Below are 24,227 nucleotides of genomic sequence, written 5' to 3' on the forward strand. Positions count from 1 at the left end.
CTATATTTCAAGGTTAGGAACTCCAGCTTACTATTTTTGTCACGTAAGCTCCAAGGTATGGATCAATCAAGCACTTATACTACTGGAAGTAATGATCAAGAAAGGATTCCTAGGCCAAAGCTTGAGTTACAAAAGAACATGAGTGGCCTCGAACTGGATGACGTTTCAACTCTAACACTCCTTACTGACAACACTTCACATCACACCACGAAAAAGTGTGCCTCTCTTCACCTTCCCCAAAGGGCATGAGCTAACACACCTGAAAAGTGGTCACTGTAGCTTTTCAATTGGAGGCCAGAAACAATTATGGAAGGTTAGGCTGGAGATCGGGCCAAGTCCATCTCTGCCTTCTCCAATCTTGTAGGATGCATCAGTGAGCTCAATAGTAAAATTAGTTAGTTAGAACATGTGAATGTGAAGCAGAACGGCAGAACTGTTATACTTGAAGGAGGGGGACTATCCATAGAGACAGGGGCTCTTTTAAAGGAGATCCCTGGTTATTTTTGGTCCTGGAGACAGGTGCTCACCTATCAGTAGGCAGAGTTAGATTCGCACTATTCGATTCACAACTGTGTGAAGGTTTCTTAGGACCTCACCTAAATAAAGTTTAATGTTTAAAATTGCTCAGTTGCTCTTGGTCTGATTTTCTCAAGCCTAAATAGGAAGAATATATGATGTATCTTTCACATCACCCAACATTTAGGAGAATAGCTCTGTCATCAGTACCATAAAGATGTACAACTAACCAAAAGTTTATTTCTATGAAAAACATAACTAGCAATCTATTTTAATAGCTGCATCTTATAAGACTTCCTTTACACTAAACCTACAATCAACCGTTTATAATAAGGCATACACAATATACTATTAAACAGTAACAAGGCCAATTCTTTTGCCTTAAGAATTTTTTTTATTCCCTCAAATTTGATCCTAATTTAACTGCGCTTTTAGGATTCTTAAATTTGGTATTTTTCTCTTAGGCTGACAAAATCTAATTCTGATTATTCCAAAATATATTTGAAAAGGCTTTATGTCACTTTTTAAAACCAAACTTTCATCTTGTTGGCTATAACTCCACATTAATTGAAATAACAAACTTTATAATCCAAGAGTTCAAAACCTAACAGACCCACTTTTAGAAACTTCCTTCACAGATCACCATTTCACCACAGCCATAAAAATAACTAAGACACATAATTTCACAAGAACACAGATAATAAATACTTCCATTATGGGGGGGGGAGGTTAATTGAGCCCTGGATCTCTTTTTATATCAATTCCCACGACTTTCCCCGACCTAGTCAATTTTAACAGTTTCCTGTATGGCTAATGTCTGTTGCTTGTGAAATAAGGTCTAGCTATGCTGGTATAAAATGTACTCATCAGTAATATACTTGGAGTTCTGCTGTGATATAACTCATAAAGAGTGTAAAATTGATATAGCAGTTGCACCTTGGATTCAATCAAGCAAATGTAGTTCCCCAAAGTAACAGACGATCCTCATCACAAAAATCTACAACATGGTCTTGGAAGTATACCCCCAAGAATGGTATCAGAGTGAAGAGTCCCACAGGCTTGATTGACCTTAATCTGGCATTATATCTTAACATTCACCTGCCTAGTTGGGGAAAAGGAATCCTTGGCTGTAAGAATTTTACAAGTTTAATGTGAAATTAAAAAACAAAACAACAAAAAAACAAATAGAAAGAAGTCCACTTTCTTTAATGTTGTACAAAAAATATTTGTGTAGAACCAAAAGTAAACTGAACAATATCACATTTGTTTACAGCACAATCTAGCTTTTCATATTAACTTTACTATTCAGACAATAGAAAGTAGGTGGTAATTTCAGGACTGGGAAAGAGAGAACACCAAAAAAAACTTCAGGGACATTTACTCTCCACTGTGCATAGCTGTGCTCACAGAGACGGCTTCTCTTACTTCTCTGCTGTGCAGCAACTCAGTTGTATATAAAATTGAATCTGAATTTTAAAAAGAATAATATCTTTATTAAAAACAGTATTATTTACATTTTTCCTACCTTAGATAAATTTATCTGGACATTTAAACTCTCCCTTGATATTTTGGGCATTTTCTACATAGACACCCTTTTCTTCCACTTGTCACATCTTACGTTCAATGCTGCTCAATACTTATAATTTTAAAAAATTCTAATAGTGTAAGTTTGATCATCCACTTTCCTTGAGGGAAGCAGACATTTATACCTCCTTGTATTCTGACCACCCAGCCCAATTACTGTTACCTGACTGCGTTTAAATAAATGAATAACGTGACTTTTTTCACATCCCATACTTCAGTGTGTAACCCATCAACAGACCAAAGCAGAGGAACAGAGGAAGTCTGACTTCTGAGCCAGAACAGAAAGACCAATTTCACAGTAAACACACTTTCACAGAAGGCCAAGATCACAACTGAAATTGGTTTTAAAGTAACATTTGTGGAATATTACTCAGCCGTTAAAAAGAATTCATTTGAATCAGTTCTAATGAGATGGATGACACAAGCCCCTTATACAGAGTGAAGTAAGCCAGAAAGATAAAGAACATTACAGCATATTAACACATATATATGGAATTTAGAAAGATGGTAATGATAACCCTATATGCAAAACAGAAAAAGAGACACAGAAATACAGAACAGACTTTTGAACTCTGTGGGAGAAGGTGAGGGTGGGATGTTTCGAAAGAACAGCATGTATATTATCTATGGTGAAACAGATCACCAGCCCAGGTGGGATGCATGAGACAGGTGCTCGGGCCTGGTGCACTAGGAAGACCCAGAGGAATCGGGTGGAGAGGGAGGTGGGAAGGGGGATCGGGATGGGGAATACGTGTAAATCTATGGCTGATTCATATCAATGTATGACAAAACCCACTGAAATGCTGTGAAGTGATTAGCCTCCAACTAATAAAAATAAATAAATAAATAAAGGTAGGAATAAAGAGATCAAAAATAAATAAATAAATAAAGTAACATTTGTTAAGCACTTACCTGGCATTATTCTAAGTACTTTATTATGTGTTATTTCACTTAGTCCTTATAAATCTATGAAGCTGGGTCTACCATCCCCCTTTACAGGTGAAGAAATAGGTATAATAATTTGTCAGAGACCACACTGCCAGGAAGCAAAGAAGGTGGAATTCAAATCCACACACTGACTGTAGAATCCATATTATTAACCATTATGTTATTCTATGAGTCCTATCTGTTATTGACAAGGACCTCAACCAGTACAAGTCAATTGAAAAAACAAAACAACACATATTTCTCATCACTCCATCTGCCTTAAAAAAAAAAAATTAAACTCCATGTAAAAATTCAGGACTTAATCCTACATGCCCCAACTTGGACCTGAATAGATTTCCCAGTGAGTAATGAGAATACTCATTACAACAAGAGATTCAATTCTCCACAGTTTTATATACATAACTCCCATCATATTTATTATACATTGTCAACTACGATTTTACCATCTCTTCTTTGAATGAAGATTTCAAACTTACCTATGGAAAATAGCAGATATGGAGAAGAACAGATGCACAAATACCAGAATGTCATGCTGCAACTTAAGGTCTAAGGACACAGTCATCTTTGGCTTAATCTACACAAGACCTAGGGATCCATCTACTGTCTTAGTTTCCTTGAAGACCAAAATTTATGAACTATCCCTCCTCAAGTGGCTTGAATTTTTTTAAATCCGGCAGTTTAGATGAAGCAAACACAAAAAGCCCAACTTTCCATACCTGCTCAAAAGCTGGGGGAGACTAGAAATGATGGGTCCATATCCAGGGGCATTGTCATACAGTTCAAAGAGTGGTGCAGCTACCAGCTTGTAATTTTTAGGGACTGCAAACAAGGCTAAAACAAAAACAGTGTTCATTGGCTAAAATAAAAACAGTATTTGTTTTCTATACTTCCTTAGATAATCACTGCTTCTACTTCACTAATAATCATCAATTTTACATTTGAGAAATTTCTGAGGAAAAAAAAATTCTCATTAACACATTCTGGTGGTCTTTTAAGCAAAGGTTAGTCACAGCTTTGAAATGGACTCTAAAGAAATCCATGCTGTTAACAACCAAGAGCACCTTACGAGTGCTGGCTCTGGGAGAAAGGGGAGGAGACCCCTGATCTTCTAATTTATTTTGAATTCCATTTTAAAAGTATCAAAAACCAGAGTAATTAGTTGTTAATGTGCACAACAGAGCTAAAGATTCTATTAAAAAAAAATTCAATTTATCTGTCTCCTAAAATTTTCAGTTTACCACAATGTGAAAATCAATACCAGCAATTGAACAGTTACTAAAAATACTATAGTCTGATATTTTTGGCTCTAGTTACTTACTCTTCCCCTGTAACATAACTGGTATATGCAAGAAAAACTAGGTAATTCTGGATAAAAATGGTATGTGTTTTTAGTTTTATGATAAATCCCCAAATTCAAGTAACTTGAGGAAAAACACAAATAGAGGTACCCTTGAAATTACACTACAGAAGTTTTTAGATGTCTGCCTTCAAAACAAAGTAACTTACCTTTCTCTTGAAGCTGAACCAGAAACAACTTCTTATGTTCCTTAGGTTTTGTAATATGTGCAGGAATATATGGGTACTAAAATAACAAAGAGAATAATTTGTAGTTGCCAAGACATCCCTGACACCTCCCATGCCTCCACTGACCAACTTTTCCCATTTCAGACTCTAAGCTCAAGTATCAGGCCTGAAGACCAACTTCTTTATAACCCCAACAGAATTTTAACATGTACACCATGACTTCATCTATTTCTTACGTGTTTATCCCCCAATACAGTGTAAACTGCCTGAAGAAGAATCCTTTCTAGTTTTCCCTTTACCTAATAGATCTGGTACCTAATGGATGAACTAATAAATACATGCTTTAATAAATATAAAATATCAAGCAGTAAATGATTCAGTCGCAGAAACTACAGGTTGAGAAGTTTAAACACAATGAAATTTGACATATTTATAATAAAAGTTCTTTTAAAAACATATCATTACAAAGTTAAATTTGCTAGAATCCTGATGCAGACCATGTTTACTAAATAAAAAGTTTAAATACAATGAGGTGCTCGACAGGAAATTTCTCCCCACAATCACCACACCCCCAACATGAGACAGTGCTGCAGGAACACTGGATGAGCGGTCTCTGTCAGCTGAACAAAGTCAAATTGTTTGTGAAAATGGAGAAAACATTTTGAAGAATGTAAAGGAAGAAGAGAATTACAGAGGGAAGGTTGCTACCTGAGAAAGAAGAATTTTACACAGAGAATTCCAAAAGTCTAAGATAAAGATTTCTTTTTCTTCTCCTGTGCACACATAATGAAACCTCTCCTACATCTCCCCATAATACATTCAGAGAAGCCTACTTTCCTTTCTGAAGTATTTGAGGGCAGGGGAATTAAAAAAAAAGTGCTAAAAACAGGCGTAACGGGAAAGGAAGATAAAAACAGAGGCTGCCAAAAGGAGGTATCAGCACCCCCATTTCTGTAAGAAACTTGTGCAAAGGGACTAAGTATCCTTCCCATAATGATATAGCTAAGCAATGATGCCAGGATCCAAGGAGTCTATCTAACTCTTACCTAATTGGAAAAGCCTATTTCTCACTGTGCCATCCCAACGGAACCTAAACAGTCCTCCGACTGCACTAATTCCATACCAGAGCCATTCCTAGGGATTAATGAATCAAGACAGCTAGCTACCCCAGGCTTTGGAGGTACCTTACATGACCATGAAAACCACGCACACTGGCCATCAGAGATCCAGTGAGGAGAGCGTGCTTCAAAACAGCCAAAGTGTGGACAGCAGGGACGGAGCAGTCAAAAGGAATAGGATTGCTGAAGTATGACCATGAGCTAATTGGTGGGGGTGAGTGACAGCTAATGGGATTTGTTCACTTTTACTATGCTATTTCTGTATATATTTGAAATTTTCCTTTCAAAGAAAAAATGCTTGGCTTTTATTTTTTAATTTAAATTAACGAGAGAAAAAAGGAAATTCCAAGTCAAATTCTATTACGAACTTTCTAAATGGCTAGAATTAAATCAGTTTCCTACTTCCCCAAATGCCCAGCAAATATAACTGAACACTGACCTGAGGAGGTTCAAAATTTGGTCTCCACCAGTTGCCAATGCAGTCATCAATGACCCAGTCCTGCAGGACTCCATCTTGACGACCCAGTATCTGCCAAAAAGAAATGACAGAGCCGGTAAACAACTAAATATACATACCAATGAATATCCTTCTTCAGTGAAGAAGGTATTTTTTACAACACTCCTAATAGAGACAAATAGCTAATATGCCCCCCATATAAATTTCCTTTCTGTAATTTACCTGTGTCATTCTGCCCAAGACATAAACTATTCGTTCAAAACTGGCAAGCTAGCAACAACATAATGATGGAGGACCAACCCATCTGTTCTAGGTCTTGGCACTGAAAACCAAAGAATTAATTGCCTGTATCAGCCAACGACATCCATCAGTTTTCTAGCATCAACTACGGCTTTTGTAAATCACCCACCTAACCAAGCTACAGAAATAAGTATGCAAAACTCAGTTTTCATTTCTATAAATCTGTATATCATAGATTAAATTTAACTTAATCAGAGCTATGCTCTACATATTTTAATTAGCCAAAAATGGTTTTACAAAGTTCATGATGAGAAAGAGCAGTTAACTGTCCCACTTTACCATTCCCACTGGCTACAACTTTCAACTCTTAGCCGTTTGCCCTCCTGATATTTGCCTCCATTTTTAAAAACATTCTTCTTGTTTTTAAATAAACTGTTTATCTCAGTTTTAGGTTTACAGAAAAGTTGAAGCCTAGAACTAGGGAAGCCCTAGAATTCCAGCTGTGAATCAGAGCTGAGAGCATGTACAGATTGAAGAGACTTCCCAAATATCCCACAGCCAGTTTTCCCTACTATTAACATGTACATTAAGATAGCGTATTTGTCACAACCAAGGAACCAACACCAATAACCTTATTATTAACTGAATTCCATATTTTCATCAGATAACCTTCATTTTTACCTAATGTCTTTTTTTCAGTTCCAGAATCCCACCCAGGATATTACATTATATTTGCATTTCTCCTTAGGCTTCTCTAAGACTGACAGGTTCTCAAACTTTCCTTATTTTTGATAACCTTCACAGTTTCGAGGAGTAGGAGTTAGGTATTTTGTATTATAGAATGTCCCTCTATTAGACTGAGATTTCAGGTAATTGGGGAAGGAAAATCACAGAGGTAAAGTTTCATTCTCATCACATCATTGCAAGGGTACATTCCATTAACATGATTTATCACTGATATTAACCTTGATCACCTGGCTGAGGTAGTATTTGTCAAGTTCTCTACTGTACTTTTTAATAGTTACATTTTTATCTTTTATGATCATTTCTTGATTGCTTTTCATTTTTAAAAATCTTTTAAAAAATTTAACACCCTCTACTGTGGAACAAGACTTTAGATCTTAAAACCATATTCCCCACTCATACTTTCTCTTCTACTATGCTCCCATTGTCAGTATTTAAATCAATATTCAGTATTTAATATGACTTGGTGAATCAGCAGAGCATTTACTAAACTATAATTACACATCCCTACTTGAACAACTATCCTTTCCTTCAGAGATAATAACTCATTTCATTTACTATCACTAATTCATTCCCCACATTCTCCACAAGAACTTAAATTTCTTCTCAATTCAAACATTAGTCTATCAAATATTATTCTATTTTTCTAAGAGACATTTTTCTATCATCCTGCTTCAATCTGTAGTTGCTCTCAGCCCTGATTCACAGCTGGAGTTCTAGGGCTTCCCTTGTTCTCTCTCCTGTGTTATTAGATCCTCTCTATATTCTTAACCCTGCCCCTTCTTTCTTTGTTCATTCTTTCATTTTGGTGGTTAATATCCTCCACTAGCTTCCTAAAAAAAGGTACAAAAGACATCACCTTTTTAGAAACTCTGCCGGGCTGGAAATAACTTTATCAGCACACTTGACTTATAGTTTGACTAGATAAAAAGTCTCAGATGGAAACTATGTACTTTCAGATTTATGAAGGTATGCTCCATGATGACTTAGCTTCTGCTATTGTTTCTGGGAGGCTGATGCCATTTCTGACTTTGATGTTTTTGTATTTAACCCAGGTCTACCCATTCCTTCTCCCCAACTTTGGAAACTTTCAGGATTTTTCTCTTTACCCTTTTTCTAAAGAGAAGGCCAGTAGGTCTTTTCAATCCAAAAACTGATGACTAGGTTTGGGAAACTTTCTTGAATTACTGCTTTGCTAATTCCTTTTCCTCTGTTTTATTTATCCAGGTTAGATTTTAATTTTTAATTGAATTATAGTTGCTTAACAACGTTTCAGGTGTGCAGCAACCTGATTCAGTTACACATATAAATACATACATATCCTTTCTCAGTTCTTTTCCATTACAGGCTATTACAAGATACTGAATACAGCTTTCTGTGCTATGCAGTAGGTCCCTGTTGTTTGCACAGTTTATACTGATCCTTTTCTCTTACCTATGTTCTTTTTGTTCTACTTTCTGGTAGATTTCAACTCAATTTTTTAACTCGCTACTGAATTTTTAATTCTGCCTTGTAAAAAAATTACTCATGCGTCCTTTTTTGTTGGCTACGTAGCCTTTTCTACTGTTGCTGTTAGTGTGTAGAACACGCACACTGTTCTACAGATACAATATCTCCTTTTATCACATCAATAATATTAACTGTAATTCTGCTGATAACTGAATTTTCTGTTTCTGCTAAGTTCCCTTTGCTTCTTTTGCTCTTTTCTGTTTAGAAGTTTTCCCCAAAAGCCCGGTGATACTGGTTACCTGCTCGCAATTAAGGGTAAAATAAGCTGCGTAACTGACAACTCTGTGTACATAAGTGACAAGGCTACCCTAGTTCTTTGGGGAGGTTTCCAAATATTATCTATCATAAAAGTATTTTTTGGAACTCTCCATTTTCTCCAGGGGGAAAAAAAAAGCCACCCTCTCATCTTCAGCCTGCTGTGTGTAAAACTAGCTGTTAACACTATCAGCCGAGCAAAAGTCTCACTATGTAGGACGTAACCTCACTTAACTCTCCCACCTCCTTAACTTGTCCATTGCTTAAGTGTTTTCCAATTCAACCTCTACCAAGAATTAACCAGCAGCCAGTCTTTGCCTAAATGTAAAGTAGGGAAGATGATCTAGGTACATCAATAATCTCATGAAGACTGCCTGTCAATTCAGCTTTCAGTCCATGCACACCCCCTCTTCCACAGGCACCCCCAATTCCTAAGCTTTTCTGATGTTCTAGAGTGCTGAGTCCTTGACTACCCTTCTGGGAGGCTGAGGTTTTGACTAAGTCAATTATGATTCGCTCATCTGCCTTCTACCTTCAAACAGTTTTTCCTTGTTACTGTCTCATTTTACACTCCATCAACCTAGTGGACTTTTATCTTTCTAAAACCCCTTTAATGTTTTTTGGTGGAGTTATAAGAAAAAACTGAGGTAAGCAGGTAGGTCCAATCTACAGTATATAAATGAAAGTTCAAACACAGCACAACATTTAAGAGTAACAATGCATTTTAGAAATACTAAAAAGACAAGTCAAAGTGGAAGAAATACAGGTTTTGTATTTTTTTTGTATTAGTTTTGTATTATTTTTTTGTATTAGTTTTGTCTCTTTTCTGTATTTGCCAAGGATTTTGCAGAGAATATGTATTAGTTTTGTAGCTAAGGGGGGTTGATGCTAAGAAAGAAAACTATTTATTAATGAAACAGCCTACAATCTCAAAAACCTCCAGCATCTATATGCATCTGGCCCCACGTCTTTACAGACAGACATTAGAACAGCTTCTAAAAGTAGTACAACCTGGGCAAAGCCTAACAGATATGTGCAAAAATGAAAATAGGTATGTAACAGGAATCACTGTCCTGTCAAAATTCCGACACCTACTCTGGAATAAAATCACCTGCATTCAAATCTCCAGCTTCACCACACACTAGCTGTAAAACAGTAAGGAAGCTACTTGCACTCTCTGTGCCCTAATTTATCAGTAAAACAGGATTAATGGCACCCACTTCCTAATGCTGTTATGATGTTTAAACGAATTATGCATGTAAAGCACTTAGAACACTGCTTAGCAATCAATACTCAGTAAATGTTGTTTTATTAACCAATATTGCTACATCAACTATTTCAATGGAAAATAATGCTATGACAAAGTATAAGTTCAACTTAGAGAAAATAAACATTGTACTAAGACTTTAAGATTTATGTGTTATTTATAGAAAACTAAATATTTAAGATAAACTCATCCTTTTCAAGGCATAAAAAAATCTGACTATGCATTAAGTTGACGGTATTTAGATGAGCATTAATGAAATCATCAAAGTGGTTAAACAGAAAAATACCTCTGTCATTAAGCGTTTTAGTCCTTCAACTTCATCTTCTCCTGGATTAAGCTCACCACCAGGTCTGTATAAAGGTTAAAATTTCAGCTTTCAACTTGTATTAACAATTTTGGTTAACAGGAACAACACAATAATTACTATTTCTATCAAGCAGCTTTGTAACACATTTCGGTGTCACATAAGGCAATTAAAGCAAACAAATGTCAAATGCAGGGGGAAGAATGTGCCAGAAAACTGAATTCATGTTCATTCACGACATTCACAGTACATAAACCCTAGTCTTAAACAAAATATGTACCACAACATAAACATCAGATAGTTGCTGGAAACCAGTACATCCCAATTTTTTCTCTCTGGAAGTTATCTAGTGGTAATGGAGTCTAGAAATGCCCAGAGAGCAGTGGACCCACATTCTCTAGATCTGAAGAATGCGGCATTTTTTAAAAAAATTCCCAACTATTTGAGAACACTCTTTTTGGTACAATCTAGTCAAAGAGTTGTGGACTAAACATACTGAGAGATTTATAAACTTGAGAAAACTAAACAATCATCTATAAAAATGTACAGCATTTTAAGAATAGGAAACACTATTGATCCTAAGCAAGAAATAGTATCAGTTGTTCTCAGTAATGCTACAAAGACATCTAGAAATTGAACTTGGACTCGTTTTGTCTCATAGGGCTTCTCTCAAGCTCAATCATTAGCATCAATGATACACAGAAAAATGAAGATTTCTAGTTAGACAATAAATGAACACTGCAATGGAGGAAAAAAATGCTTTTGAGTTTCTCTTCTCTTCCAAAAGACTCCAGTAACAGTCATGTTTGTTGAGACAAATGACTAAAAGCAAAAGCTGTATTTTAAAGCTGCATTAAACAGCCATCTTATTAAAAGTTGTTCATTTCCAATGACACTTACAATTTGAAGAACGTTGTTCCCAGCTGTAGCAGTAACACATGGGGTAGCCGGTGCTCATGGACAATCAAAACCCCTTCTACAGTCCTCCTCATGCCAATTTTATCAAATTCTTCCCTCATGCGCTGAAATCTGGCTGCAACAGAGCTGTCCTTCTCATAGAGGGGCTCTTTTGTACCAAAAGTGTAATTGGTAAGAGGGTACCTGTGATCCAAAGACAGATATCTGAAAACTGTAGACCATAAATTACTAGGACAGACACCAATCACATGAAACCTTGGTAAAAAGTGTGTATATATTGCACTTAGAGACAAAGAATTTGAACAAAATTAAACAACTAGTTAATAAGACAGCAGAGATTAGAATCTAGCTCTCTGGACTCCAAAACCAGAGCTTTCATTAGCTCAAGCTGCTACTTCCTACTTGAACTCTCAAGTATAGGTGACAGTATCCTTAAAGCTCTTATATGCATAGAGGAGTGGCTATCTGGGTAACTGGCAATTCTCTGGTTTTAGATGCTAACACTGTCAACCTGGCTAATGTGCCCTTGGGCTCCTCTACCAATCTAATCATAAATTCTATTAATCATGGGTGCTAATGGCTGATGTCTTTTTCTACAAACTGAGCCACCACTTTCCATTATCTCCCCAGTTATTTTCTATTTGTCCCAGTCAACTATCGTCAGAGTTTTCTGGTACCTTTCTTCTTCAGATGAACTTTTCTTTCCCTTCTAAGATGTTGAGCCTTCAGCATTTCTTCTATTCAGTATCTTTATTCTTCCTTTCTCGTCATTTCAATCTTTTGCTGACTAGATGTAATATAAACATTCTCTACTTATCAAGAATTCAAAATATAACATATTGAAAAGTTTTCTTCTTGCCTAGTAAATATTTTTTCCTTAAAAATAGTTTAAAAACTTATTTCATCACAGGTACCACCTTGTAACCCTTTGATTATAAGACTTACAGAAAGCAGCCTTTGATTATAAGCCTTTGGGTAAGAATGCTTTGGCCACACTTGCCTGTCCCCAACATATCTTGTCTACCAAAACACCTTGAGTAAGAAGTCAACAACTACACAACTAATCCACTAAGCTATTCTTAGAAGGGGAAACAAATCAAGGTTGCCAAAATAAAAAAAAAAAAAAAATTACTTTAATCCCAGGAGCCAAATTCCAGGCATAAGTGAAGCAGCGCTAAAGCAACTAAAACAAACTATTTCCAAGGTGCTCTAAAGATTTTAGGACCTTCCCCAGTAGACTCAATGCTAAATCTAACATCTTCACCATGAGTAGCAGCAACCCCACACAGCACTTTGTGCCCTCCGGTTAAAAAAAAAAAAAAAAGGCTTTATATACATTAACATTCAATTCTCATCACCTGAATTAGAATTAAAGACAGCTCTAATACATCTCTATTGCAAACCCAGCTCTCACATCAAGAGATGCCATTAAGATGAAATATAAGACTGTTCAGCTATGAAGTCAGTGGCAGCCCAGACACATCTGTAGTATTCCCATCCTACTGTGAGCTTTATAAAGCAGGGACTACACCTGACTTCCTCACCACTGTCTACCCAGCATTAATCCCAGTGCCTGCTACAAACTAAGCATTCATGCAGTATTTCTTCATAAAATACACTGGAGGAAAGATAACTTATTTTCAATTTAGGCCATTACTCAACCAGGTGAACTGAATTCACAACACAATTCTTTCTGAATACTGTGATCATACAGGAGAGAGAAAGTACTGCAAATCCATTAACTCATAACTTTAATGGAGCAAAAAAGGAAACATTTTCACCAAGTTAGTTCAACATAATGGCCTGATGCAAAACAATCGAATAATCAAGTTAAAAGCAAGGTAGAACTGTGAGCACTAACAATAACAACCAATGAAAGTAATACAGAAGCTGTGCTTTCACATTTTTTTAAAAAACACTTAACCTTTTCCATTTCATGGGAATACTATGAGGATTTTTCTAAGGTGTGATATGAAATTAAAATGCTATTGTTAGTGTAATAGCTAGAAATATTAACTTGTATGTGTATGCTTAGTCCTTCAGTCATATCCAACTCTTTGCCACCCCATGGACCACAGCCCAACAGGCTCCTCAGTCCATGGGAATTTCAAGGCAAGAACACTGGAGTTGCCATTTCCTCCTCCAGGCGATCTTCATGACCCAGGGATCAAACCTGTGTCTCCTGTTCTGCACTGGCTGGTGGATTCTCTACCGCTAGTGCCACCTGGGAAGTCCATTAACATATACAGTATCTACTACTTGTATGAAGTGAAGTGAATTCGCTTTGTTGTGTCTGACTCTTTGCGACCCCATGGACTGTATAGCCTGCCAGGGTCCTCTGTCCATGGGATTCTTTGGACAAGAAAAATGGAGTGGTTTGCCATATCCTTCTCCAGGGGATCTTCCCAACCCAGGGACTGAAACTGTTCTCCCGCACTGCGGGCGGACTTTACCATCTGAGCCACTAGGGAATTTTATTACTGGTATACCATCTACTAGCTCCAGATTTCATAAACCCAACATTTTTATTACCTAAATTTCCATCACCTGTTCTGTCAAATAAAGCAAAACCATCTTTTCAATTCAAATCCCTTTTGAGTAAATTTCATTTATTTGAAAATAAAGTAGAGAAACACCTAATGTGCCCTACCAAAACACCAGAATCAGTAAATCCTTGCATCCTTTAAATACTGACCAACATAAACTGCTCATTTTCCTCCATTAGCTCGGCACCATGGTGCCTCTCAAACTCTCAAGAATGATTTTTTTTTTTTTTTAAGAAAAAGCATATTGATAATTTCTTGAGCAAGACATAGACTAAATTTCAATTTCCTGCCACAGATTACTTTTGAGAGTGGCTTCGAAATGCAATGGCTTAAAGCGCTTAAAAAATAATATGTTAAAAGTAAAATACAGCCCACAATGGGTTCTCTGGAGCTACATTTTGGTCCTCTCCAAGGACTGAAAGAGCTTCCCAGGTGGCTCAGTGGTCAAGAATCCGCCTGCCAGGCAAGAGACGCGGGTTCGATCCCTGGGTCGGGAAGATCCTCTGGAGAAGGGAATGTCAATCCACTCTAGTATGATGGCGTGGGAAATCCCATGGGCAGAGGAGCCTCGACGTCTGCAGTCCCTAGGACGCCGAAGAGTCAGACACGGCCTAGAGCCTGAACTACTACCTCCAAGGTCTGAAAGCCCCAGCCCCTTCCCAAAGCCGGGGCCTCCTGGCTGCTCGGATGCTGTCGCTGAGGCGGCGAGGACATGGAACGGAACATGGGGTAAGTCAGACAGCTCTAAGCAGATGAATAAAATGTATTCAGGAGCCGAAACTCAATAAAGCAACAGAGGAAAAGACTAAGCCTGCGCGTTATAGCTAGATCTCGAAAGCTTACTGTTAAAGCAAAGCCTAAACGGCAAAAAACGATACTACGTTATACCACTCACAGCAAATAAAAACACACAAAATGCCATATACGCGCCGTTAAAGGATAAACACCACGGTTTGCGGCTGGTTATCTCCACAGACGTGGGCAAAGAATGAGTTCAAAGCGTTTTCCTACAATGAATGCAGGGGCATGGAAACAAGCCATCATTCCAGGAAAGGGAAAACCCTCTCAAGTAGGGCTCTAACCTGTGGCGCTGGAGGGTAAGGAAGAGGAGGCCGCCGAGGGCGCGCCAGAAGACTGGAGTCTTTAGGGGCGCTCACGGCCAAGGGGATGCAGACAGAACCGCGCGCGAGGACCAGGCCGCACTTACAGGTTGATGGTGCGCTCCAGGGTGAGGGGCTTGGTCTGCTGGATGTACTTGTTGCCGAACTGGGTGACTCCCCGGGGCCAGCCGGTCTGCGAGCGATTGGGCGGCACCACGGACATGCTGGCGAGCTCGGGCACTAGCAGCGAGCGGAAAACTGGAGGCAGTGAGACTTCCCCAGCAGCGGTTATCTGCGTCCCACTCAGCGGCCGCCGCCGACCATTAACAAGAGAACGCCGAAGAAGGCGTACGGACGCCGGAAGTGCACCCGGAGCCTCTGGCGGCAGGAAGTAGAAAGGCGGTTTCCTATCCCCAACGACCCAATCACTGCTGGGATGACGGCAATATCTGGAGCTTCCATTGGTAAATCAGGTATTGGTTCCGCCTTCCTCTACCTCGGTGCTTTCTATTGGATAGCGGTAGGGAAACACGGGCAAGGAGGCATTCTGGGGATTATAGTCTCTTTAAGAAAAGAGCTGCTACTTCAGCCTGGCGTGGGTCTTGTAGAAGAGATGAACGGAAAGCGGCCTGCTGAGCCCGGTTCTGACCGGGCGGGGAAAAAAGGAAAGAAGGAGGTGATGGCGAAGTTTTCGGATGCTGTCACAGAGGAAGCTTTGAAAAAGCAAGTGGCTGAGGCCTGGAGTCGCAGGACGCCATTCCGCCACGGTAAGCGGGCGCTGTGATGAGGGAGGCGCAGCGCCGGGTTGGGGGCCTCTGAAAAAGTCCTGGCAGTCGAGCAACAAGGCTACAATACAAGAGGCTCTTGGAGAGAACGTGACTTTGGCCGCCTCCGACTCTCCTGCCTGGCCTGCTGTCCCTTTTTAATCCAAGTTCATTTGGCTTTAGAAACCAATAGAGGAAGAAATGTAGGCCAGGAAGTTTCAGAAAGTAGAGGGCATGCAAGTTGGTGGAAATTCTGGTATTAGAGACTAGCGAGTTAGCATCTTCTTCGCTGTTTGTGCGTCGTTGGGCAATGGGTTCAGCTCCTTACCGTGTAAACTAAGATCAGTTCAGTCTCTCAGTCGTGTCCGACCCTTTGCGACCCCATGGATTACAGCGCGCCAGGCTTCCCTGTCCATCACCAACTCCCGAAGCTTACTCAGACTCCTGTCCATCACTCGAGTTGGTGATGCCCTCCAACCATCTCATTCTCGGTCGCCCTTCTCCTCCCACCTTCAATCTTTCCCAGCATCAGGGTCTTTTCCAGTGAGTCAGTTCTTTGCATCAGGTGGCAAAGTATTGGAGTTTAAGCTTCAGCATCAGTCCGTCCAATGAATATTCAGGACTGATTTCCCTTAGGATGGACTGGTTGGATCTTCTTGCAGTCGAAGGGACTCTCAGGAGTCTTCTCCAACGCCACAATTCAAAAGCATCAATTCTTTGGCGCTCAGCTTTCTTTATAGTCCAACTCTAACATCCATACATGACTACTGGAAAAACCATAGCTTTGGCTAGACCAGAGCTTTGTTGGCAAAGTAATGTCTCTGCTTTTTAATATGCTATCTAGGTTGGTCATAACTTTGCTTCCAAGGAGCTAGCGTCTTTTAATTTCATGGCTGCAGTCACCATCTGCAGTGCTTTTGGAGCCTCAGAAAATAAAGTCTCTCACTATTTCCATTGTTTCTCCATATATTTGCCATGAAGTGATGGGACCAGATGCCATGATCTTTGTTTTCTGAATGTTGAGTTTTAAGCCAACTTTTTCGCTCTCCTCTTTCACTTTCATCAAGAGGTTCTTTAGTTCTTCACTTTCTCCCATAAGGGTGGTGTCATCTGCGTATCTGAGATTATTGATATTTCTCCTGGCAATGTTGATTCCAGCTTGTGCTTCTTCCAGCCCACATTTGGCATGATGTAGTCTACATATAAGTTAAATAAGTTGGGTGACAATATACAGCCTTGACGTACTCCTTTCCCGATTTGGAACCGGTCTGTTGTTCCGTGTCCAGTTCTAATTGTTGCTTCTTGACCTGCATACAGATTTCTCAGGAGACAGAGAAGGTGGCCTGATATTCCCATCTCTTTAAGAATTTTCCACAGTTTGTTGTGATTCACACAGTCAAAGGCTTTGGCATAGTCAATAAAGCAGAAGTAGATGTTTTTCTGGAACACTCTTGCTTTTTCAATGATCCAATGGATGTTGGCAATTTAATCTCTGGTTCCTCTGCCTTTTCTAAAACCAGCTTGAACATCTGGAAGTTCACAGTTTACATACTGTTGAAGCCTGGCTTGGAAAATTTTGAGCATTACTTTGCTATTGTGTGAGATAAGTGCAATTGTGCAGTAGTTTGAGCATTCTTTGGGATTGCCTTTCTTTGGGATTGGAATGAAAACTGACCTTTTCCAGTCCTGTGGCCACTGCTGAGTTTTCCAAATTTGCTGGCATATTGAGTGCAGCACTTTCACAGCATCATCTTTTAGGACTTGAAATAGCTCAGCTGGAATTCCATCACCTCCACTAGCTTTGTTCATAATGATGCTTCCTGAGGCTCACTTGACTTCACATTCCAGGATGTCTGGCTCTAGGCGAGTGATCACACCATCGTGGTTATCTGGGTCATGAAGATCTTTTTTGTTTAGTTCTTCTGTGTATTCTTGCCTCCTCTTCTTAATATCTTCTGCTTCTGTTAGGTCCATACCATTTCTGTTCCTATGGTGCCCATCTTTGCATGAAATGTTCCCTTGGTGTCTCTAATTTTCTTGAAGAGATCTCTAGTCTTTCCCATTCTGATGTTTTCCTCTATTTGTTTGCATTGATCACTGATAAGGCTTTCTTATGTCTCCTTGCTATTCTTTGGAACTGCATTCAAATGGGTCTGTCTTTCCTTTTCTCCTTTGTCTTTCCCATCTTTTCTTTTCTCAGCTATTTGTAAGGCCTCCTTGGACAACCATTTTGCCTTTTAATCAATAATATTTCTTTGGGAAAATGAGAGTGATTAATGAGCTAATGCCTGCGTATATCAATACATATTTTTCTGAGTAAGGACTAGTAAGCATTTGGACACCTAGGCAAGTGGCTTTTGCAGGTTTTTTCTCTGAAGGTGATGCTTGTTTGTCCTGTGATAGCGTAGCCAGAGCATTTGTTGAGAGCTGCCTGATAGTAGGCACCTGGGCTTGCTCAGTTTTGCCAGCCTGTAGTTCAACAGCATGACCCACGGAAGTAACATGGTTTGAACAAAGGAAGGAACCTGCCTCAAATTATTTCATCCTCAGCTTCAAATATCACCTTGTAAGATAAGGACTCTGCTTAATGCATCATACTTTCGCTTCTAAAGTTTGTCAGGTTTTTTGTTTCATTAACACTTCATTGTTAAGTGCTTTAAGGAGCTGAGTCTTGGGTGTTCAGGATGCACATATAAAGTGATGGCTTCATGTTTAAGCTCTGTGCACCAGGCACTTTGTAGTTTCCTTCTGTGTGGGATAGAGATAGTGATGGGGTCTACCTTAAAACTGCTGAAAAGACTAAACAAGATAACACCTGTAAGCTTTACACTATGAAGCCCTACTGTGCCTGGCGCCTGGTGCGTGGTGGCAGCGGTGAGTTTTATTAGAGGGGTACATAATCTCTCCCACCAGCCTTAGTGGGTAAAACGTTGAGATAAAACTAAAGGAGTTAGAGGAGGTTATAAAATGAAAAGTGAAAGTGAAGTCTCTCAGTCGTGTCCGACTCTGCGACCCCATGGACTGTAGCCTACTAAGTTCCTCCGTCCATGGGATTTTTCCAGGCAAGAATACTGGAGTGGGTTGCCATTTCCTTCTCCAGGAAATCTTCCTGACCCAGGGATTGAACCTGGGTCTCCCACATTGTAGGGAGATGCTTTACCGTCTGAGCCACCAGGGAAGTCCCAGAGGAGGTTATACCTGACCCTATTTAAAAAGAAAAAAAAAAAAAAAATATATATATATATATATATATATATAGTGACTTCCTCTAGCAGTACCTTAGGGAAAGAAAAAGGATTGAAAAAAATTGTCAGCCAGTATTGCTATTCTTTTCTTAATTTGCTACTTTGACTTGGAGTTTAGGGGGAAATGAATTAAGACTAAAATGCATTCAGCTGAGTGAGTAATCAGTGAACTAAAAAACTCTCCAAAAGAGCAGGAGTCTTAATTCAGTGACATCACCTATATTCATCTTAAGGCCTAACATTGTTAAGCACAATACCTTTGAAAAGTAGTATTGAGTGGGAAGAGAAAAGAAAAAGAACTCATAGTTCTTCCTCCAAATCTTTGACTTTAGGTACTAAGTTTCTGAAAATTCATCACCATCCCTTTTGTATTCTCTCTGCTGTGCTATTCATGAGTCAAAAATACAAGAAGGAAAAGTCACAGATAACACTTTCTTCCCAACAGAAGCGATTGTCATGGAGATGGACCCCTTTCTTCACTGTGTGATCCCAAACTTCATCCAAAGCCAAAACTTCTTGGAAGGACTTCAGAAGGAACTTTTGAACTTGGACTTCCATGAAAAGTATAACGATTTATATAAGTTCCAGCAGGTATTTTTGCCCCTTTCACATTAGCTTTTCCACTTCAGAAAGTCGTTTTCTATAAAAATCATTCAATACCTTATCGACTTGAGGTTTTAGTTTGGGTTTGCCACTGGGGGTCCTGGTCTTGACATTGTTAAAAACATTCATTTATTTAACATAACCTGAGCACTATGTGTTAGGTATTAATTATTATGGGGGAGTCTTCGCCAGTTCCTGCCCTGAAAGCCTTTAAAATTTTAAATTATAGAGGTGGTAGTGATGGTGAAAGATAGTCAAGAAGTACAGTAAGCTGATAAGTACATTTTGGGGAGTGATATAATAAAGAGAGTAGTACATTGGAAGATAGTGCATTAGTTGCTCAGTCATATCTGACTCTTTCGTGACCCCATGGACTGTAGCCTGCCAGGCTCCTCTGTCCATGGGATTTCCCAGGCAAGAATACTGGAGTGGGTTGCCATTCCCTTCTCCAGGAGATCTTCCTGACTCAGGGATTGAACCTGGGTCTCCTGCATTGCAGGCAGATTCTTTACTCTCTGAGCCACTAACCAATTAAAGTTTTGACTTCGGGTCTTTTGTTTAGGTGGATTTATGTATTGCCATATGTCTTGTAGAGAGTTAGATCTAATCTTTTTAAATTGGTGGACAATTGAATTTGACAGAAGACTCTCAAAATCAAGGCTTGTTTTCCTGCTGTTACAAGCCAGGCCCATGCTAGGTTTGAAAATATATAGGTCATTGGTTTGCCCAGTTTGGGGAGGTATTTTTCATTGCGTGGTGTACATCACTCTTGGAGATCTTTATAAAACCTTAAAGACAGCCCTTAAAATCACAAAAAAGTGAGGATGAAGAACTATCTTGTTTTCTTTCCATTTTCCCTTTTATTTCTTCTTATCTAGGGTAAAAGTAACAAATTCCTCTGTCTTAAGTTTAGTCTTTTGCACTCCAGCTGGTTGTGTCCCCCACGCTGTCTATCTTTGGGCCTTTTATATGTACGATTTAATCTGGTTAAATATACAAATGATGTTCTCTTCTTAATTCTGGAAATCTAATGAAAAATAGCTTTTATCCATAGTGAAGTTGTATAAGTTGATAAAAATCATAGTCATCTATCTTTGTAATTGTATCAGCTTTGATAACACTAGGCCTCTTTTGTTGATTTGGGGCTATATGCATATCCAGTTACTGAAACTGAGAAGCCAAACTGGTTTTTACTTAATGCAATTCAGTAGATGGGAAATACTTCTGTGAAGTCCGTGAGAGGCAAAATAGTAAAAATGGCCCTAAGGTAATGAGGGAAAAAGAAGAAGCCATTACTTTAGATCCCCACAGTGCTTAATGGAACTTCTGTGAATAATTTTTCACTATGCTCACTGTGGGACTTCTTCATCTGAAGACAGTAAATATAAACCTGCTTTCCATCTCCTGTACCATCAAACTTCACTTATAGCCCTTTTTGTTTGCTTGTGCTATGAATTGACTCGATAATTGGGTCTATAACAACTTCTAGTTCTCCTAACCAAGTTAGTCATTAGGAGTAGCCTGATTTTTTTTTGTTGTTGTTTTTCACTTTACATTCAGGATACTTTACGTTCACTCTCATTTTCCTTCTACCTAACTGGCAAGTCCTTCTTAGTTCCCTTCAGCAGGTCTTCCTTTGGTACTTGGCTTCTTAATGACAGAATACTCTAGGACTTTTGCCTTGGAGACTTCAGGAAGTCTCATGGCTTTGCCTCCACTTTTGGATATCTGTTAAGTGTTTCACACTTTCAAAAACTAAACACCTTGTCTTCTCTCCCTTAATCTGCACCACCTACAATTTCCCCCCCATCTCAGTTCATGAGAGTCAATCTTTCCAGTGACCCAAGCCAGAAACCTTGAGGTCACCCTTCATTCCTCGCTCACACCTCTTCTCCAGTCCATTGGAAAATTCTGTTGGATCTACTGTCAGAATATATTCAGAAAAACACACTTTTCACTTCCACTGCTAACAGCTGTCACCTGACCCAAGCCTTTTCTCTCACCAGGATTATCCTGTTGGTGGATTAACTACACTCTTAGCTTCTACCCTTGGCCCACCTACAGCCATTGTGTTTGTTTAAAATATTAATTGAAAAAATAAAATAAAATGTTAATGGACCCAAGAAAATTGAAATCATTTGCTCACATAAAAATTCGTGCTCAGATTTCAAAGCAGCATTATTTATAATAGCCAAGAAGTAGAAACACCCAGTGTCCATCAACTGATGATGAATGAATAGATCAAAGTGGTATGTCTATACAATGGAATATTATTCAGCCAGAAAAAGGAATGAAGTACTAAATACTGCTGCATCATTGGTAAACTTTGAAAACAAGCTCAGTGAAAGAAGCTAGACCCAGAAGGCCACATATAGTGTGATTCCATTTATAGGTAATAACCAGCAAAACGTAGAGAGAACATTAGTGGTTGCCAGGAGCTAGGTGGTGGCGTTGGGGAATGACTGCCTAATATGTAAAGGGTTTCTTTTTGGTGTGATGAAGATATTCTAGAATTAGATAGTGGGAGTAGGAAATGGCAACCCACTCCAGTTTTCTTGGCTAGAGAATTCCATGGACAGAGGAGCCTGGCAGGCTACAGTCCATGGGGTCGCAAAGAGTCGGATACAACTGAGCATGCCTCAGTGATAGTTGCACATGTGAAAATACTAAAAGTCCCCTGAATTACACTCTTGGAGATGTTAAAATAGTAAATTTTATGTTAAGTGAATTTCATCTCAGGTCTAAAAAGTTTTGCTCAAACTCTCCTTAAGCTTCTCATTTCTCTGAGCAAAAACCAGAGTGGTTATACGTCTCCCATTACATCTTTGGCCCCACCTCCTGCTGCTTCCCTCCAACTCGCTAAGCCACATCCTATGATTTCTTCAACAAGCCAGGCATTCTTCCCACTCAGGACATTGAATCTGCTTTGCTGAAATCTTCCCTGGGTACACCTCCCAGCTTCCTTCAAGCCTGTGCTGCACGTGCATGAAGTCTAACCTGGCCACCAAATTTATAACTGCAAGCCCTTCCCTGCTCTCAGCGCTCCTGGTCCCTCATACTCTGCTTTATTTTCCCTTGACATTTCTCACCTTTTTTATTCTAATAATCAACTTTTAATGTTTATTGTCTTTCCCCCACAAGAATATATAAGCTCCACTGTAATACCTTTGTAAGTATTTATTGAGTGAATAAGGCACAGAGAGGCTAAGCAACATGCCCAAGTCCCAGAGCTGCCAAATGGAGGGGGCCATGCGTCAACCACAGGCAGCTTGGCTTCAGAGTCCGGCTCTCAGTGGCAGTGCCGGGCTGCCAGCGTGCTCCCTCCCCAAACTGCCCTGCTGTGTGTGTCTGATTTATGAAGGAAATCCTGTTTTTGTTTTTTCACGGTCAAGTCTGATGATCTGAAGAAGAGAAGAGAGCCCCACATCTGTGCTTTAAGGTAAAGGAGTACTCATACTTGTTGGGTGCCTAATATGTGCCAGGCAAAGGAGTAAGTGCTTTAAATGTCACATCATGCCATCTTTGTTGGCATTGTTGTCCCCTTTTGTAGAGGAGGAAACAGAAAGTAGTAATTTCTTCAAAGTTATCTAGGGGAAAATGGAGCTGAGATACAGATCCTTGTCTGTCTGATTCCATGGCCAAAGTTTTCAGTGATAAAATGACTGTGTTAGTAACCAGGAAAACAAATTAACACTGTCGGTACCATCTTTCACATTGTCAGGTTGACATATATTTAAAACAAAAGCTCCAGTGTTGGCAGAAGTGTAGATACACAATGCTGCAATTTTTCTTAGAAGATGGTTTTGAAAAATGTATCAAAACCCTTAAAATTATGCTTTCTTTTTGTAGTATAATTCCATATACAAGAATTTGTCCTGTGAAAATAAGGATGTGCTCAAAGATTCCATATGAGATTGTTTATTATAATAGTGAATAATTACATACAAATTAAATGGCCACCCATCAAGAGTTATACAGATGATGGTACAGAGCAAAGTGGAAAACTATACCATTAAATGAGCAAGCTCCAGGAGTTGCTCATGGACAGGGAAGCCTGGTGTGCTGCAGTCCATGGGGTCTCAAAGAGTCAGACACAACTAAGTGACTGAACTGAACTAATACCATTAAATACTCAACACGTGAGTATGGTAGTTGTTTCATCAATTCCAAGACACTTTTTTTTTTTTTTAACATTTTAATCTTTCTGAGACTCAGTATCTCACACAATTAATGTTTTGTCTCAGTTTAATTTGCAGTGTTTTTTCTAAGTGATTTATAAAATATGATACTTACTGCTGGCAAAGGCATAGGCTAGAAAAATATAAAGAGTAAAGAAGTTAAAAATAGCACACATGGTGTGATCTCATTTAAAAAAAAAGAAATGTTTATTTGTATACCTATGTGTATACAAAGAAAAAGACTTGTAGGAATGGTATGTTTACATGTGGCTAATAGGACTATAGGTTTTTTTAAGTTTCTTTTTACTTATTATAGGATTTTTTCCCCTAGTTTTGCTACAGTAGACACGTGTTACTTCGTAAAAGCTGTTTATTTTTCATCTATACAAGTTATTTTTTTCTCATTC

At 39.0% G+C, this 24,227-nt stretch overlaps 2 protein-coding genes across 3 annotated transcripts in view; one reads left to right on the plus strand and one right to left on the minus strand.

The window, feature by feature from the left end:
* Positions 1 to 1,701: 1,701 nt before the first annotated feature.
* On the minus strand, positions 1,702 to 15,403 carry NUDT21 (nudix hydrolase 21). Its single transcript, XM_043434844.1, has 7 exons — positions 15,138 to 15,403; positions 11,367 to 11,567; positions 10,449 to 10,512; positions 6,130 to 6,219; positions 4,555 to 4,630; positions 3,765 to 3,879; positions 1,702 to 1,982 (listed from the first exon to the last, which is right to left on the minus strand). Exons 1-7 carry the CDS (start codon positions 15,251 to 15,253, stop codon positions 1,961 to 1,963), a joined length of 684 nt encoding a protein of 227 aa, XP_043290779.1. The 5' UTR covers positions 15,254 to 15,403; the 3' UTR covers positions 1,702 to 1,960.
* Positions 15,404 to 15,570: 167 nt separating this feature from the next.
* The window catches only part of OGFOD1 (2-oxoglutarate and iron dependent oxygenase domain containing 1), a 29,698-nt gene continuing 21,041 nt past the window's right edge, over positions 15,571 to 24,227 (plus strand). The window contains exons 1-3 of one of the 2 annotated variants that reach the window (XM_043434834.1): positions 15,571 to 15,797; positions 19,485 to 19,630; positions 23,035 to 23,081. In XM_043434834.1, the coding sequence (XP_043290769.1) occupies positions 15,644 to 15,797; positions 19,485 to 19,630; positions 23,035 to 23,081 (347 nt within the window). In that variant the 5' untranslated portion in view covers positions 15,571 to 15,643. The remainder of the gene's footprint in view (positions 15,798 to 19,484; positions 19,631 to 23,034; positions 23,082 to 24,227) is intronic. The other variant, XM_043434835.1, reaches the window with a different exon arrangement.

This window comes from Cervus canadensis, chromosome 18 (assembly GCF_019320065.1).
Source record: "Cervus canadensis isolate Bull #8, Minnesota chromosome 18, ASM1932006v1, whole genome shotgun sequence".
NCBI lineage: Eukaryota > Metazoa > Chordata > Mammalia > Artiodactyla > Cervidae > Cervus > Cervus canadensis.

Excerpts from the sequence above, each read along its gene's own strand:
- NUDT21 (XM_043434844.1), bottom strand. The coding sequence starts at position 15,253 with ATGTCCGTGGTGCCGCCCAATCGCTCGCAGACCGGCTGGCCCCGGGGA. Across the intron at positions 10,513-11,366 it reads GGAACAACGTTCTTCAAATT|ACCTGGTGGTGAGCTTAATC; the intron begins GTAAGTGTCATT and ends ACCTTTATACAG. Across the intron at positions 6,220-10,448 it reads TAAAACGCTTAATGACAGAG|ATACTGGGTCGTCAAGATGG; the intron begins GTATTTTTCTGT and ends TCTTTTTGGCAG.